The following is a 15,824-nucleotide window of genomic DNA, read 5'->3' as shown; positions in this document are numbered from 1 at the left end:
GGACACTGTACCAATCACTATAGTATTTGTTTTAAATGAAATGTCAAGACAATGTCTGAACTTCTAAAACAGTTATCCAGACCGCAGGTGACTGGTTTTCTTTGTATAAAATACCTGGCTTTGTTCAAGCAACACTCAGGAATGTAAGTTATGTTATCACACAGATAAAAGACAGAGGTAATTAATGAAGCAAGGTAATGAAGTCTGTTTTAACCAAACAATCTTGCCAAAAGCATACAGGCTTACCTTGTAGGGCTTATTCGACCTTGCAGGAAGATCGACTGAAATGATAAAGATGAAATAGCACAAAGGACAAACAGCCTTGCTTTCTGTTTTTAATGGCTCAGCTAGCCAAAGTAACCTCTTTGGATTCCAAAAGAGTAGGACTAGTTTTACCTCTCCCCCATGACATTAGTATCAGAAGCAGTTATGTGAAAACTCTACAATACCCAAAAATGCAAGTCTTTGTCCATCATCACCTGCAAAAGTACTAGGAAGCATGATACATAATGATTAACACTCGAGGGGGAAAATGAAGGCTTTTCCAAGTTGCTTTTAATTTCAACTTAAGACAACATATTAATCTTTCCAGAAACATTGACAGCTATGGGTGAACAAAGTGGTTCCAGTGGCATGAACATATGCAGCATTTCCTTCTGTCCACCAGCAGCGCATCTTTTATTGTGGGTTAACACACGCACATTCCACTTTCTCAGAAAAACTTTCATAGAATCCCAGACTGGTTTGGGTTGAAGGGACCTTAAAGCTCATCCAGCTCCAACCCCCTGCCACAGGCAGGGACACCTTCCACTAGAGCAGGTTGCTCCAAGCCCCTGTGTCCAACCTTGAACACTGCCAGGGATGGGGCAGCCACAGCTTCTCTGGGCACCCTGTGCCAGCGCCTCAGCACCCTCACAGGGAAGAACTTCTTTAGAGAGAACTTTCTCTCCATGTTCTGTACATCTCTACAGAGAAACGGATCACAGCTCAGGAGGCCGACTTCATGTGAAGCACTGCCAGTGCACATCGTCTCAAACGCACACACCCTCTCTGAGGCACCCAAGAGCCATGCCCCTCATCCTCTCTGCTCACAGGAACCGGTCACTGGCCCAGGAACACTGGGAAAACAGCTGGTGGTAAAAAGGAGCAGGGAGTCAGGTGTGCAAGCAGCAGCCTTCTTTCCAGCTGTCTGCCTCCACAACAGCCTAAAGCTTCTGTACCCATCTCTGTCCTGCATAAGGAATTTCTGGCCCATGAATATGAGCATGTACTCTCATCCCTGTCATTAAAGCAATCTCTTAGAAGACGAAATGGAAGCAACACCCTTTAAGAACACTGCTGTCATTTCAGACAATTCTATTTGAATTAGTGTAAGGAATGGTCTAATGGAACAGCCAACATAGTTAAAACCTCTTTAAAGCAAGCAGCTCAAAAAAGCTTATTTTGTTGTTAAAACAAAGTTTACAAAATCAGATGCTAACAGTAGCCTCTTCTGTGTTTCAAAGTCCAAGCACCATAAAGGCACAACACGTGTTTCTTCTGAAGTGATTATTTTAATGAATTGACCCTTGGAGGATGTATCCAGCTCTGCAGACCAAAGGTTAAATGCATCAAAGGGAAGAGAGGCATACATAAAACCTGTGTTGAAGACTCCTCACCACAGAAAACAATTCCCACAGCAGACTAACCATTTCCTGCTTCATTATTGAAAAAATACTGAAGAAAATATTTCAGTAAAGATTTCTACTTAATAACAATATATAAGTCTATTATACCAGAAAAAATACCAGAATAAGCACTGTTGCTATCTGAAATACTCAAAACAGACATATTTCACTTCAACATGTAGTTTTACAATCGCAGCACAAAATCTATTACTTCCCCATGACCTCATGTCCAATAGAGCGCAGCTTTGACAAAGCTATTTAAAATATTAAAGGGACTTCTATCTCCGTTTTAATATTATTTTTAAGGGGGAAAGCCAGGTTTTGCTAACCGAAACTTCTGAAACTTTTAATCCATTAAAAATAGCTTACAAAATTTGAGGATTGACTTACTTTCCCAAAGTAGGAAAAAGGGCTAACTAGCAACCAGTCGAAGAATTTGGTTCCGTAAGTATGTGCACAGCTGGTTCATCAAGTCTCTGTTCTGCCCTTCAACCCAATGCATTTCTACTAATACATCATTTCCTTCTTTCTTGACATTCATTAAGCACTTAAAGAGAAAACATCTGCTAGTTTCTTTGGGACTTTGTTCCTTTTCAACTGTCAGATTGCTAGATTCCTCTGAAGAGCAAGATTCCTCCTTTGCGTTACTGGAACCTTTGCCAAGTGATGTTTCTCCCTGCTTTGCTTCTGTCTCCTCCTCCTTCACATGCTCACAATGTTCTTCTTTGGCAGCAGACTCTTCCGGTAGCTCATCACCTGTGGTCAACTGGACTTCCTCATCAGGTGCTACAAACCTCATTTCAGAGTCTTCAGTCTTGGGGTTTTCACAGCCTGAATTGTTGCTCTCACTCTTCTGGCTGGTTTTTTCCTCTTCCATTGCTTGCAGAACATCTTCAGAAGCTCGAGGAAGTTCTCGTAATTGCCTTACTCTCTCTCGTTTCTTTCTCCTCAAATGAATCCAGGAGTTTTCAATGGCAGTCACAAACAGGCTAACTTCATCTTTTCCACAGGGAACACGTTTGTGCTGAACCTATTGCAGAAAACAGGAGAACTTCGTACTGTCCTCTCACAGGTATGCTTTCAAGCAGGATGTTGTTTTAACATATAATAGTTAATACTGTACCTTCAGATCAGTGAGAATCTTCTCTACCCAGGCTCTAACCACAGCAATGGCTTCTACAGCATCCCAACTCATAGCTGCAGCTTTGATGGATAACTCTTTGACTGTAGAAGCCAAAACCATAAATGTAATTGGTTTTCGTGGTTTTTCTAATTTTCTTCTTTTAGAGGGAGGTGACTAGAAGAAGAAAGAAAACAAATTACAAAGCTATGCAGTATTAGTGGGAGGACTTCTGTGCTCAGAAGACATGGGATTAAGAGTGATATGTTTTAGTGGTGGCCTTGGCAGTCCTGGGGTAATGGTTGGACTCAATGATCTTAAAGGTCTTTTCCAACCTGGTTGATTCTAAGATTCTATGAAGAGTAAAATGTAAGTCACTAAACAGTCATTGACATGGCCTGTGTTTCACTTCACTCCAAAGAGTTTTAGATTAAAAACAGCTAACAGGAGAATAAAAACAGCTAACAGGATCATGCACCTTACACTAGCCTGATGGACAGGGAGTTTATCTTCAGACGTTAGCCAAAAAGTTTCATTGGTTCCTTCAAACTATTCTCTGTGAGCTGAAAAAGTGTGGTTACTCTCAGGAATAGTGCTAATATCCACGTGTTGATCCAAGTTCACTGAAGGTTTACTTGCATCTTCTATAAGGCTGGTTATTGTCTATACCTATCTTCAAGTATATGTACATATGGATCCAGAAAAGCAACTGGCTCACACTATGTAAGGTAAACAAGCTCCACTTACATTCTCATAAGCAAGTCTGAGCTAGGCATGTTCAAGTCTAGTTGGTACAGAATCTATACAGTAAATTAAAACCAAGTTCTCAGAGGGAAGCTCAAAACTCAAATCTGGTCCCATACTTCGCATATTTTTAATACTACTAACTTGCTATTTGAAGTATGTTACAAGTGATCCTTACTTTCACTGAAACCCAAAGGAAGTTCCTACACAGGCTTCTTTTACCTTCCTAAACATAGGTTATTCCTGAATCACATCTAACAACTGCTAACAGACTGGTGACCAGTTAAGAAATCCCACTGCACATCCGGTGTTCTGAAGAAGGACAATTTGTTTCACAGTGGTCCTAGCTCATTAGGCCCTTCCTCAAATAAGTGGCAGAGACAATGACAAACAAACCAGAATTAAGCTACTTACAGGTACTTGCACATCATCATAGAAACTCCACGCCAGTGCCCATCTCATGGTGCGTCCTTGACAGAATTCAGTATGAGTAACTTTAGGAACCTGTGCAAAGCAGCAATACGAAACTTCATTTCATATTCACAAACAACACTGGTTTCCTGCACGTTTTCAAATTTTTTAAAATTACAAAGTTAGCATAGAGTCATTTTCTCATGACAGAAACGGACATTCTTTCTGACATGGCTCATGGATGTCAGGTTAGATATAAGGAAGAAGCTCTTTACTGTGAGGGTGGTGAGGCGCTGGCACAGGCTGCCCAAAGAAGTCGTAAATGCTCCATCCCTGGCAGTGTCCAAGGCCAGGCTGGACAGAGCCTTGGGTGACATGGTCTAGTGTGAGGCATCCCTGCCCATGGCAGGGGGGTTGGAACTGGATGATCTTAAGGTCCTTTCCAATCCAAACCATTCTCTGATTCTATGTCAGGGCCACTTGAAGCTGGCCAGTGCCAAGTCTGGTACCACTGCCCAGGATTACCCATCCCTGCTCTACCATGCCTGGTAGCCTTTCAAAGCTTCATGTTCAGCAACACACAACACAATCTGCATTCTGATTCTGCAAAAAGCACATCCCTTCTCCTCATTCAGAACCTGCTCTTCTTCCACATGTGAATATTGAACCCATTGCTGTAGCAAAGGAACACAGAACAAAGGCAATTAAAGGCTGGGAAACCAAACCACTCACCTGTCTGCAGGTAGAAGAAATGTGCCCAGAGACAATTCTCTATATTTGCCCCAAAAAGTCAAGTCTGAACTTACACTGCCTTTGAACACGTAACTCAGATGTTAAGTGTTGTTTAGTCATTCCATACATGGATGCTGTAAGGCATTTATGTATGGTATGGAGAATGTGCTAGATACTAGCAAGGATAAATATCAACCATCCCACCTGTTGTGGTTTAACACAGCCAGTAACTCAGAACCACGCAGCCGCTCGCTCACTCCCCTACTTTTTCCCACCCCCTGCTCCTGGAGGGATGGGGAGGAGAATGGAAAGAATGTAAACCCCACGGATTGAGATAAGAACAGCCCAGTAACTAAGGTATAATACAAAACTACTACTACTACCACCAATAATAGCAATGATAAGGGAAATGACAAGGGGAAAGAATATGAAACTAAAAAGGGAAGGGGAAAAAAAACCCCAACAATAAACACAAGTGATGCACATTACAAAAAGTGTGGTGGGAACCACACTGGGATATTGTCCTGGCTTCATCTGTAACAGTTATTTTTCTCCTTCCCAGTAGCTGGTGCAGTGCTGTGTTTTGGCTTTAGTCTGAGAACAACGCTGGCAACACATTGATGTTTTAGTTGTTGCTCAGTAATGGTTACCCTGACCAAGGACTTTTCAGTCTCACACTCTGCCAGTGAGGAGGGGCACGAAAAGCCAGGAGGGAGCAGAGACAGGACACCTGACCCAAACTAGCCAAAGGGGTATTCCATAGCACAGCACATCATGCTCAGTATATAAACTGGGGCGAGTTACCCAAAGGCCCAGATCATTGCTCAGGTCAGGCTGGGTATCGGTCAGCGGGTGCTGAGCAATTGTATTGGGCATCACTCGGGTTTATTGGTTTTTTTCCCCTTCCCCTTTTAGTTTTATATTCTCTCCCCTTGTTATTTCCTTTATCATTACTATTATTGGTGGTAGTAATAGTAGTTTTGTATTATACCTTAGTTACCGGACTGTTCTTACCTCAACCCATAGGATTTACATTCTTTCCATTCTCCTCCCCATCCCTCTGGGAGCGGGAGGGAGGGAAGAAGAGGGGGAGTGAGTGTGCAGCTGTGTGGTGCTGAGTTACCGGCTGGGCTCAAACCACAACACCACCTCACTCTGAATTATCACCAGCTCCAGAGCATAAGCCTCAGGTCTGCACAGAGAGAGGGGAAAATATAAAAAAGAAAAAAATCCAGTATACTACTTTTCAGAAGTGCCTTCAAAAAAGAGAGAGGGAAAGGTGCCTTTGTGCTAGAACTTTTCCCACCTTTCGATTCCTAATCCTATCAGAATTTCCAATACATACAGCAAATGTCAAGACAGTTTGAACAATGAATAGATTTTCTGGAACATTCATGCTGTATCGTAATCTCAGCCACAACACAGCATGTGCTTGGTTACAAGGCACATATTTCCTTTACTAAGACTGAGGTGCTACAGTTCAAGGATAGGGAAAAATGTCAGATACTTGAAATTTTGTGCCTAGCTCAGCATCTGTTTTTTGCATTGAGTTTACGGACTCCCTCTGGCCTGCAGTTCATCCTTCAGGGAACCGATTTCACCAGGCATTCTCTTTCCTTCTCCCCTCCACCACACACAAGAATAGCTCTCTCAATCATTTTCTTTGTATGGAAACTAGGGAAGACTACACTTCCTCCAGAAGCCATTAAGAAGTGCTTACGCAGCCTTCTCGCATGAGAACAGTAGCACAAGTTTCAATTTTACTTGGTGCCAGAATTGAACACAAAAACCCCAATGCTGCCTCTTGAATGATGTTACCATTTCTTTTATCAAGCAAATTGCTAATTTCATGTTAGCTAAGAGGAAAAAGAGCTAGATTATATTTTTGTGGTTGTTAACAACAGCCCTGCTAAAGTTATTTTAAAGCAGGATCCCTGTACGTTGTAGCACAACGAAGACATGCTCCTACATGTGATAAAGACATAAATCTGCAGACAATATGTACTACTTATCTATCAGCTTTGAATCTACAATAATTAAATCTCAGCCACTTTGAGTGTTTCCCTAACAAGGAATCACAGTTTCTTCTTGCAAATAAAAACCTCAGTAAAATAATTCAATAATAATTATCCACCTGCGCTGGAACATAGTATATATTCTATAGAACATATACAGGACTACACAACAAACTCACCCCCTGGATTCGAAGTTCCTCCTTCAATGGTGCTAAACTGCATTTCTTCCCCAACATGCAACTGTACCATCTGCAAAGAACACATTAACAAAGTGTTTTACACAGACAACTGAAAGTGGCAATTGCCAGAAAGAACTACTTGCTTCAGAAACCTGCAAGAACAGTAGGAGAGTTAAAAAACAAAACAACAACAACAAAAATCACACTCGTAAACACAGCAACTAGGACATGGTACAACACATATTGGAACAGAGGCTTAAAAACAAACTGAACAGGGGAATCTCTTCAAGGTTTTAGGAAATAAATGCTCCATGCCTGGCACACCTGGCAGTGTTCAAGGCCAGGCTGGACAGAGCCTTGGGTGACAGAGCCTAGTGTGAGGTGTCCCTGCCCATGGCAGGGGGTTGGAATTAGATGTTCTTAAGGTCCTTTCCAACTCAAACCATTCTGTGACTCTATGACATACATTAAGACTATTATTGAAACAGCACCTAAACAACCAAGAATCTTGTTTCAAAGAGTGACTTCAGTTATGTGGAAGATGTTACCCTTTTCAATAATTTGTTTCAATTTCTCCACTTTCTTTGGAGAATGAATCAGAATAAAAAGCAATATTCAACTATTGACAAGCATTTGTGCCTCAGAAGCACCTGACTACCACTTCTGCTCATTTCCAACTTGTTATGCACGATTCCATCACCTAACCCATACCTCATGAGGAAACACAAACAGGGAAAAAAGGAAAGACATTTATTTTCCCTTCTGGTGAATCTTATCCTTCCACCCAGCTCCACATCTTCAGTATCTCTAAACATTACACCTCTATTCTTCACCTCAATCACTATTCGAGCTCAACAATCCCCTCTTCCATACTTCTTTGACGACTGGATTCAAAAAGCTTATTCATAAATTTGATGTTAAAAAGTTCCCAGTTATCAAAGGACACTTTTCTCAAGAATATGCATTTAAGCTGAAGACAAGCACTTTAATTGCTCGCATATACAAATTAAATATATTGTAAACTAAAGTATTATCAGCGGTGTTACGGGACAATTATTTAAATTTGCTTCCTTCATAATGCAACAGGTAGAATTTCGTGCAGCAATACTTACATGAAACCCGAGATTTCTGGCAAAATAAAAACACACATCTTTCCCAAAATGACAACATCCTGAATCTGTGACTCCTAGCTGAAGTGGGGATGGGGGTAAATAAGTCAAGAACACGTCCTGGCTCAAGGGAATCTCTATTTACAACAGTTCATTACACTGCCCTTTGGTGGAGTTGCCAAACCTTATCTTTAGCAAAATAGGAAACAGTATTTTAAGTAAACTGTTCTTTCTGTAACAGATTCTTATTTTCCCTAACTATGATACGTATTTAACATCTGAGATATGTTCTATGCTTTATGCTATCAATTTATCAGACCAAGAGATACCCTCCTCTTTCCTGGAGGAGTGGTGTTGCCAAGGGGAGCAATACAGGAATGATGCATTCCTCATAATTCCACCTCACCTTTTCAAGGCAAAGACTTCTTGCCTTGAAAGTAACATCACTCAGTTCCCTACTATATTTGCTACTCCTTTCAAGGTCATCAAATGGCAACTTATCAAAAGCAAGTTTCCCCTGGATCTACGCACAACATGTGGAACCAGAAACCATGTTGCTATTGCCTTTCAAGAAGTCATCACAGATGCATCCTCTGCCCCTACCTTAGAGAACCATTTCTGAACATCAAAATCTCTATTTTATCACTCTGCCATACTATCTATCCCACTTTTATATTTTGTAAGATTTGGGGGTGACAAAGAAAGGAAGACTATAATGCAAGAAAAAAAAAAAAAGGCCCAAAAAAGCCCCACATTTCGAGGTTTGCAAAAGTGAAGCCTCTGCAAACCTTCTCAACCGTTTTCAAAACACAAGACAGAAGCATTTCTAACAGAGCCCAATGCAGTTTTGCTTTGTCTTGTTCTTTCCCAAAACTGAATATAGTCTGAATTTTTCCAGGCCCATTACTAGAAAACAAGCATTCTAAAGAAAAAATTCGGTATTAGACAGATGAAGATGAGGTTGTAATGCAATGCTCAGCCTAGCAGGGTCTGAACAAACCAAAAGCAAAACACTTCTTCAATGTACAAAAAGCAGGCTGTGTTTCCTCTGCTTAGGGCACTGATGAAGCTGTGGTAACGCACACACAAAAAATTTAGTAGCTGTAATTTAGAAGGATATTAAAACAAAGACAAATAACCAAAAGTAATCTTCCAGAAGAGACAGAATGATAATGCACAGCACTGGGGGAGCGAAAGTCTGATAGTCAGAAAACTGAGGATGTGCCATCTGTTCATCTTGTTCAAAAGAAAGTCTCACTGTTTTTTCCTGCAGCTTATGTTCATCCAAGACAGCATTCAGTAGTGTCCTTTAGCTGCAAATTACCAACGTTCAGCCACAAAAAGACAGCAACTTTTAGATAATGAACAGGCAATGTCATAAATCCTCCCCCAACCCAGAAGACCTTACGAATTCACTTGACTGTCTTCAGCAAGTATGTGTGCTCGTTCAGCTGCATGCTACAGGTGTCACTTGTACAGGGCTTTTTTTGCCTTCTGCCTTTAAATACCTCCAATGACAAGTTGTAACTTTTCATCCTCAAGAACAACTAACCTTATATAAACTGAGACTAATTCCTGATGTGTATGTATCATTAAACAAATCAGATACCACCAGACCACAGCTACATTCATACTTAAAATATCTGTTTCTTTGGCAGAAATCATGTACAAATGATAAAAGGGGGTTGTTTGGGTGTTTTTTAACTGGAACAAAGCCCTTACCGTAACCTCTTTTTAAGCTGTAGACTATCGTGAATAATTCTTTTGACAAATTCTAGTTCTCCCCCCTCAGCCATGATTTCTGTGATCCCTCCTGTATTCACAGAGCTGGGAGGAGGACGCCGTGGATTTCGAGAATTCACTCCCTGGATAAAAAAGAACATTGGAGGTGAACATTTAATGAAATGTTAGGCTGCTTTGTACACTGCTTCCTGCCTCAATCTTTAATGGGTAGCAAGCACCTCTAGTTACCCTCCCCACGCTATCAGAACCATGGATAATAGACAAATACATTCAAAATAAGCATAACTGAGTGAATTCCCTACAATCTCAAACCTAGGCAAGTTACTTGTCACACATCACTATCCTGCTAATATGAAATACATTGTTCAAATACATATAAGACATGCTAGTTACATGCATCTACACAATCTATAGTGTTTAATTTCAACACTTAAATCTTTTCTGCCCTATGTTATACAGTTACATTTCTGACTGCATTCAGTGGGTATTGAAGGAACTGTTCTGACATGCATGATATTGCTGAGATCACTAAGGAAACAAAAGCACAGACAGACACAACGCCAGAAGCTAATTCCTCTGTACCACAGGTATGCAGCAGGCAGCTGATTTTGGATGTAACAGCTATTTTCCAAACTAATGCTCTAAGACAGCAAGAACCTGTGAAAGAATTCTACAGGTCATCCTCCACTTTTTCAAAACTCCTCTGGGGCCAGTGCGTAGGCAAAAAGAAAACTTAAATGCTATGTCATAATGATTTGGGATTTTCCACTCAACCATCCCCAAGAGAAGAGGTTAAATTGGCGCTACCCTCCCACTCACTGACCACTGAGTATATGCAACATTTAGGTTGTCAGCTTACCTTTGCTTCCAGCTGGTTGGCAAAAAAGGGGGGGTTGCACATGCAGAAATCGTAAATGATCTCAGATTCTTCTTTCAGTGCATCCATTAGAAGAGTCTTCTGTGGTACCTTAACCACTAATAGAAAACAGGAATTTGGTCAGTAAGGAACCTCACATTTTATCTAGCATGCCATTCGCATTTCAGTGTATCTTGAAACAATACATTGTATAAAAGCCGTACTTTCTAAACAATGCTTTCTACCAAAAACTGTAACAAATCTCAACATGCAAAAAGAGACTTCAGGTCGAGGATTAGCATATAAACAACTCGTGTGTTTATATACGGTAGCAGAACTACACCAGTCTGTTTAAAACATTCGGAACTGCTTGAGTTATACTGAGTTCTCTGATGCAACTACAAACACACCAAAAATTAACACTGTAGTCTTAAACAACTGATTAGAATCACAACAAAAGAAAAAGATGAGAGTTCCTTTCTGGAAAACATTCTGCTTACTAGGGTTCACCAACTTATTATTTATTCCCCGTCACAAGGATGAAGGCAAACATCCCACGCAGATCTCCACTGCCTTTCCCCAAAGGCTGTATCATTCCCTTGGAAACTGTGGTCGTGTAACATATCTGCTGAAGACCACAGGAACTCCAGCCCAAGGAGCAGGAATTTAAATATGGATGAAGTCCAGTTAAAGCATGCGTAAAGATTATTAGAAGCAGGACTTCTTGCAGACTTTACCAGTCCTGCAACTCACAGATAATGCACATGGAATGAAGATACTCAGAATAGAGGCAGAAGGCATGCCTCTCTGTCTAACATTTCCTATGTTTATCATGCTCCTAAGAAAACAAAGTCACTAGGGTAGCAGGCTATCACTAAGGTGTTCAGGTGATATGTAGCAAGAATAATACCTAGAACACCCACTAACTTCAAAGCTGCAGTTCTGTAAGTCACAAGCATTTCAGAGTACAGAAATCTATACACAAGAGATAAACAAGTTTTAAATCCTATAAGAATAGAAGGATAGTTCATTTTAAAAACACATTAACACATTGTTCACTGATTTCTAATCTTAAATTTCTAAATTAAACACTTAGCATTTCTCCCTATATGAAGTTATTCACATTTAAAGTTACTGACATGGAAATGCGATGCTTTATCTCTGCATATCTGTTCTCCTGCTTCCCTTGTAACACCATCCCGCACGACATCCTTGTCTCTAAACTGGAGAGACATAAATTTGATGGACGGACCACCCGGTGCTACTAAATATGTTATTACCTCGTACCTTTTATAAGATCAGACAGGTTATTCTGTTCCACATTCTTCTTGGCATAATTGAAGCACATATCATCCACTTCTGTCGCAAGAAAATACCAGCCATTCAAAGTTGCTCCTAGCAGTGGGTATATGCAAGATGCCCCTGTCCCTGCAGAAGTGAAAAGGCATGAGAAAGGCAAAACGAGTCTCTGCTGTTATACACAGTGTGGCTGTTAAGTATGTACTTTTTACAACAAAAAGAACTGATTTTAAGAAAAATGCTGATTAATGATAATCTGCTACTCAGTTCTTTAATGAACTTTATTTTCTTGATTTGAAATACAGCATTGTCAAATACACACTTTTAATAAAATAAAGAATTTAATAATCTGCAATAAATTTTCTAGTAAATTATCAAATTTTTTTTTTTTCCTATATGACAGTGATTAATTTCTATAGCTAAAGCCAAATATATTCTGGTTTTACTGGGGAAAAAAAAAGAACCTATCAACCACGTATACATTTTTGTTCTGCATTTTTCTATTATCTGCCACAAATAAATTTCTTCAATGCTTACAGCAACCCCAAAAAAAACCTAAACCCACAACCAAAGAAACCCTACAAACATTTCTGTTCCATAGAATCACAGAATGGTTTGGGTTGGAAATGACCTTAAGATCATCCAGTTCCAACCCCCTGCCATGGGCAGGGACGCCTCACACTAGACCATGTCACCCAAGGCACCGTCCGACCTGGCCTTGAGCACTGCCAGGAATGGAGCGTTTACCACTTCTCTGGGCAGCCTGTTCCAGTGCCTCACCACCCTCAGACTGTCTTTCCCTAATGCCCAGAATAGTCAAAGAAACAGAAGTGCCAGTTAAGATCTAAAGATCTAAAAAGATAGACACAACAGATAAAAATTTGGTAACAAACAAGAAGACACAATAGCACAAAATAATTCCTCCTCATGATTATGGCATATCTAGGTGATCATGTTACCAATGACAGTCAAACTTAGGATTAAAGAGATACAAGAAAAGAGAAAGGTATCTCACCACCACAGACCTGGAGTTCAGAGATGTATCATGAGCCTACTGTTCTACTGACTTACTGAAGCATAACTAACAAAGTCTGCCAGTATACAAAAGCATGTGGCTATTTGCAGCACTCCTGCAACATCCCTCTTGGATGACTTACTGCTTTCCAGGAGTTGGAACATCAACACTCATTGCAGACTCAAACTGAAAATTTTGCAATATTTGGAGGACTTAAAGGATCTGTCTCTTCTACCCATGATGAAGTTCATAGTAATTGTTTTCAAAAATGAAACCTACTATCAAATGTATAGAAGCTGGCTAACAAGTTTAAAAGTTATGAAAGAAAAGCAACTATGCACACACCATGTGATGATACAAAGTTTGTATCCATCACAAATCCAGCTAAAAGTACAAGTGAGTACATTTCAGGAGATCAAAAATTCCATTACAAAAAGAGTAAGTCATACTAGCAAACACCAAGAAAACAGTAACTAGCTTTGAGGACGTCAGTAACTTCAAAGTTTTAATGTCAACCATTAAAACATGAGTTAGAAAGGAAATTCCAGCTTCTCTCAATTTCATTATGAGTTTACTTCAGCAGAAAACAATCTTCAAAAACAAACCTCTGAAATCCTAAAGGAAGAGTCTATCAACAAAAATAAAGGATGTGAACTAAATCCAAACGTACCATCACAGGTGCTTTTTAAATAATTCATACAGAATCACCCAAAATTTGGACTCCAATTGCCAGTTTTATTATCTGTATGTGAAATACAGTTTCTACCTGCTACAGAGCTTGCCATTATTTTTTTCTAATGAAAACCAAAATCTGTGCATAAGCATATATCTTATAAATGCACATCTCCACTGAATAACTGTTCACATTAATCTGCTGCTTTATCCAGACTGTCCAGATATGACCCAGTAGGAGGTGGCTATAGGAGATCTGGTGGCTGGTCTCTGCTCCCAAGGAACAAGTGACAGGACAAGAGGAAATGGCCTCAAGCTGCACCAGGGGAGGTTTAGGCTGGATATCAGGAACAATTCCTTCCCCAAAGGGTGCTCAGGCATCGGAACAGGCTGCCCAGGGCAGTGCTGGAGTCACCGTCCCTGGAAGTGTTCATACACCACGTAGACGAGGCCCTCAGTGACATGGGTTACTGGTGGCCTTGGCAGAGCTGGGGAATGCTTGGACTGCATGATCTTAAAGGTCTTTTTCAACCTCGCTGATTCTATGATTCAATAATCCAGATACTGAAACTGAATAAACAGCACCATCATCCATCTGTGGATGCTCAGTCCAGTTTAAAAAATATTTTGTTCTCAACAATAAACAGAAAATCTTTGACCATCTACAACCAAAACACAGCTTTGCTAGTATTTGCCCTCGTTTCTAACTAAGCCCCTTTTCTAATTTAACTCATAAAAATAGCTGCACTAGGGAAAAAAAAAAAAAGTTTATAAAGACAGATCATTCATCTGTCAAATACAACTGAAACCACAGAAAAACATTATTAAAAGAACATCAGAAAACACTGCTATGCAACTCACAAACTCTCTCATGCAGAAATCCAAAAGCAAAGTTAATAATGGCTAACATAATTCACTAGTTAGAAGACTGAGAAGAATTGCCATTTTGTTTTAATTTCTCTGAAGTGACATTTTTGCCTGTGTTAGTGGCAGCATCATTTTTGGGTACCGCACAAAGCTACGCTCAAGAGAGTTCAAGGCCACAAAAAGCCGAACAGCTGCCTGCTATGGCCGTTCTTGGGTTTGTGCAGAGAAACGCTGCCCACCAAGAAACCAAATGACATACCAATGCACTCAGACTGCCCATCTCTCCATGGCAAACACAGCTCAGCTCATTTTGTCTCTCAAAACTCACGTTTACCTATAGATGTGTTACAAACCTCACCAGCTAGTTTCACTGACAGCAAACAGCACACGAAACAGTGTTTTCCAAGTACCTATGTCAATGCCTCGCCTGACCACTCGCTCGCCAGCATCTTGGTGACCGATGAGATCCTCCACCCAGTGGATGTAGTTCAGCCTCAAGGGAACGGTCGGAATAAGCCTTTCCACGGGGATGTCAATCGTAAGCCCAAAATCCTCCTTCAGGAGGGTGCACGTCAGCGCTCTCACTGCCTCGGGGTCCTTGAAATTCAGGCTGCAAGGTACAAACCAGCGCTTAAAGCGGAGCCAGCGCCCTCCCGCTCGCCACACACGGCCCGGCCCGGCCCGGCCTACCCCCGCCGCCGCCGCGCGGGCCGTACCTCACCCTGCCGGTGAGGGTGGTCTGCACATGCTGCTGGAACTCGGGGTACTTGCCCGCCAGGTAGGCGAAGTCGGGCGGCTTGTCCTTGTACCGGTTGCGTGCGTGCATCGACTTGTTGAGGGCCATGGCGGCGGCGAGAGGGGAACCGGAGCGGAGCGGGGTAACAGCCTCCGCCAGCACAGGCGGGCCGACCGACCCACGTCCCGGCGCGCACCGCGGTACCCTGGGGCGTACCAAGGCGCGGCAGGCGGCGGGGGGCGGACGGAGCCGGGCACCGCCCCGGTCAGACCATAGCGTACCGCGCCGGCGGGGGAGCGGCGAGGCGCGATAGGCAGAATAGAGAAGCGGCCGACGTACTTTATCTGAATGTTTTATAGACATTCGTCGGCTCAGAGTTAGATACTCAGTGGGTAATAAAGACAAAAGAATGAAATGATGGAAGCAGGTCGAAGTCCTGTTTTTCTGGCAGCCGTCCTGTCCGGGCTCAGAGCGTCTGTTACCCACAGCCATCACCCGCACAAGTCACCTCCGCTGCCTTGAGGAGATCTTTAACGTTGGGGGAATGGCTTTAACCTGCCAGAGGAGAGATTGAGATGAGATCTCAGGCAGAAGTTCTTCCCTGTGAGGGTGCTGAGGCGCTGGTACACGGTGCCCAGAGCAGCTGTGGCTGCCCCATC

The 15,824-nt window shown here is 41.7% G+C and overlaps 1 protein-coding gene across 3 annotated transcripts; it reads right to left on the bottom strand.

Moving 5' to 3' along the window:
- Positions 1-533: 533 nt before the first annotated feature.
- On the bottom strand, positions 534-15,383 carry METTL16 (methyltransferase like 16). 3 transcript variants are annotated; one of them, XM_030472007.1, is made up of 10 exons: positions 15,146-15,361; positions 14,840-15,039; positions 11,864-12,004; positions 10,580-10,695; positions 9,700-9,842; positions 6,869-6,938; positions 3,946-4,035; positions 2,791-2,964; positions 2,058-2,697; positions 534-1,130 (listed from the first exon to the last, which is right to left on the bottom strand). In XM_030472007.1, exons 1-9 carry the CDS (start codon positions 15,271-15,273, stop codon positions 2,080-2,082), a joined length of 1,680 nt encoding a protein of 559 aa, XP_030327867.1. In that variant the 5' UTR covers positions 15,274-15,361; the 3' UTR covers positions 534-1,130; positions 2,058-2,079. The 3 variants fall into 3 exon arrangements, with proteins under 3 accessions (XP_030327867.1, XP_030327868.1, XP_030327866.1); XM_030472008.1 differs by having other exon boundaries at positions 534-2,697; positions 15,201-15,383; XM_030472006.1 differs by having other exon boundaries at positions 534-2,697.
- Positions 15,384-15,824: the final 441 nt, after the last annotated feature.

This window comes from Strigops habroptila, chromosome 2, assembly GCF_004027225.2.
Source record: "Strigops habroptila isolate Jane chromosome 2, bStrHab1.2.pri, whole genome shotgun sequence".
Lineage (NCBI taxonomy): Eukaryota > Metazoa > Chordata > Aves > Psittaciformes > Psittacidae > Strigops > Strigops habroptila.
The sequence above is the reverse complement of the archived record's forward strand: the minus strand, read 5'-3'. Positions and strand labels throughout refer to the sequence as shown.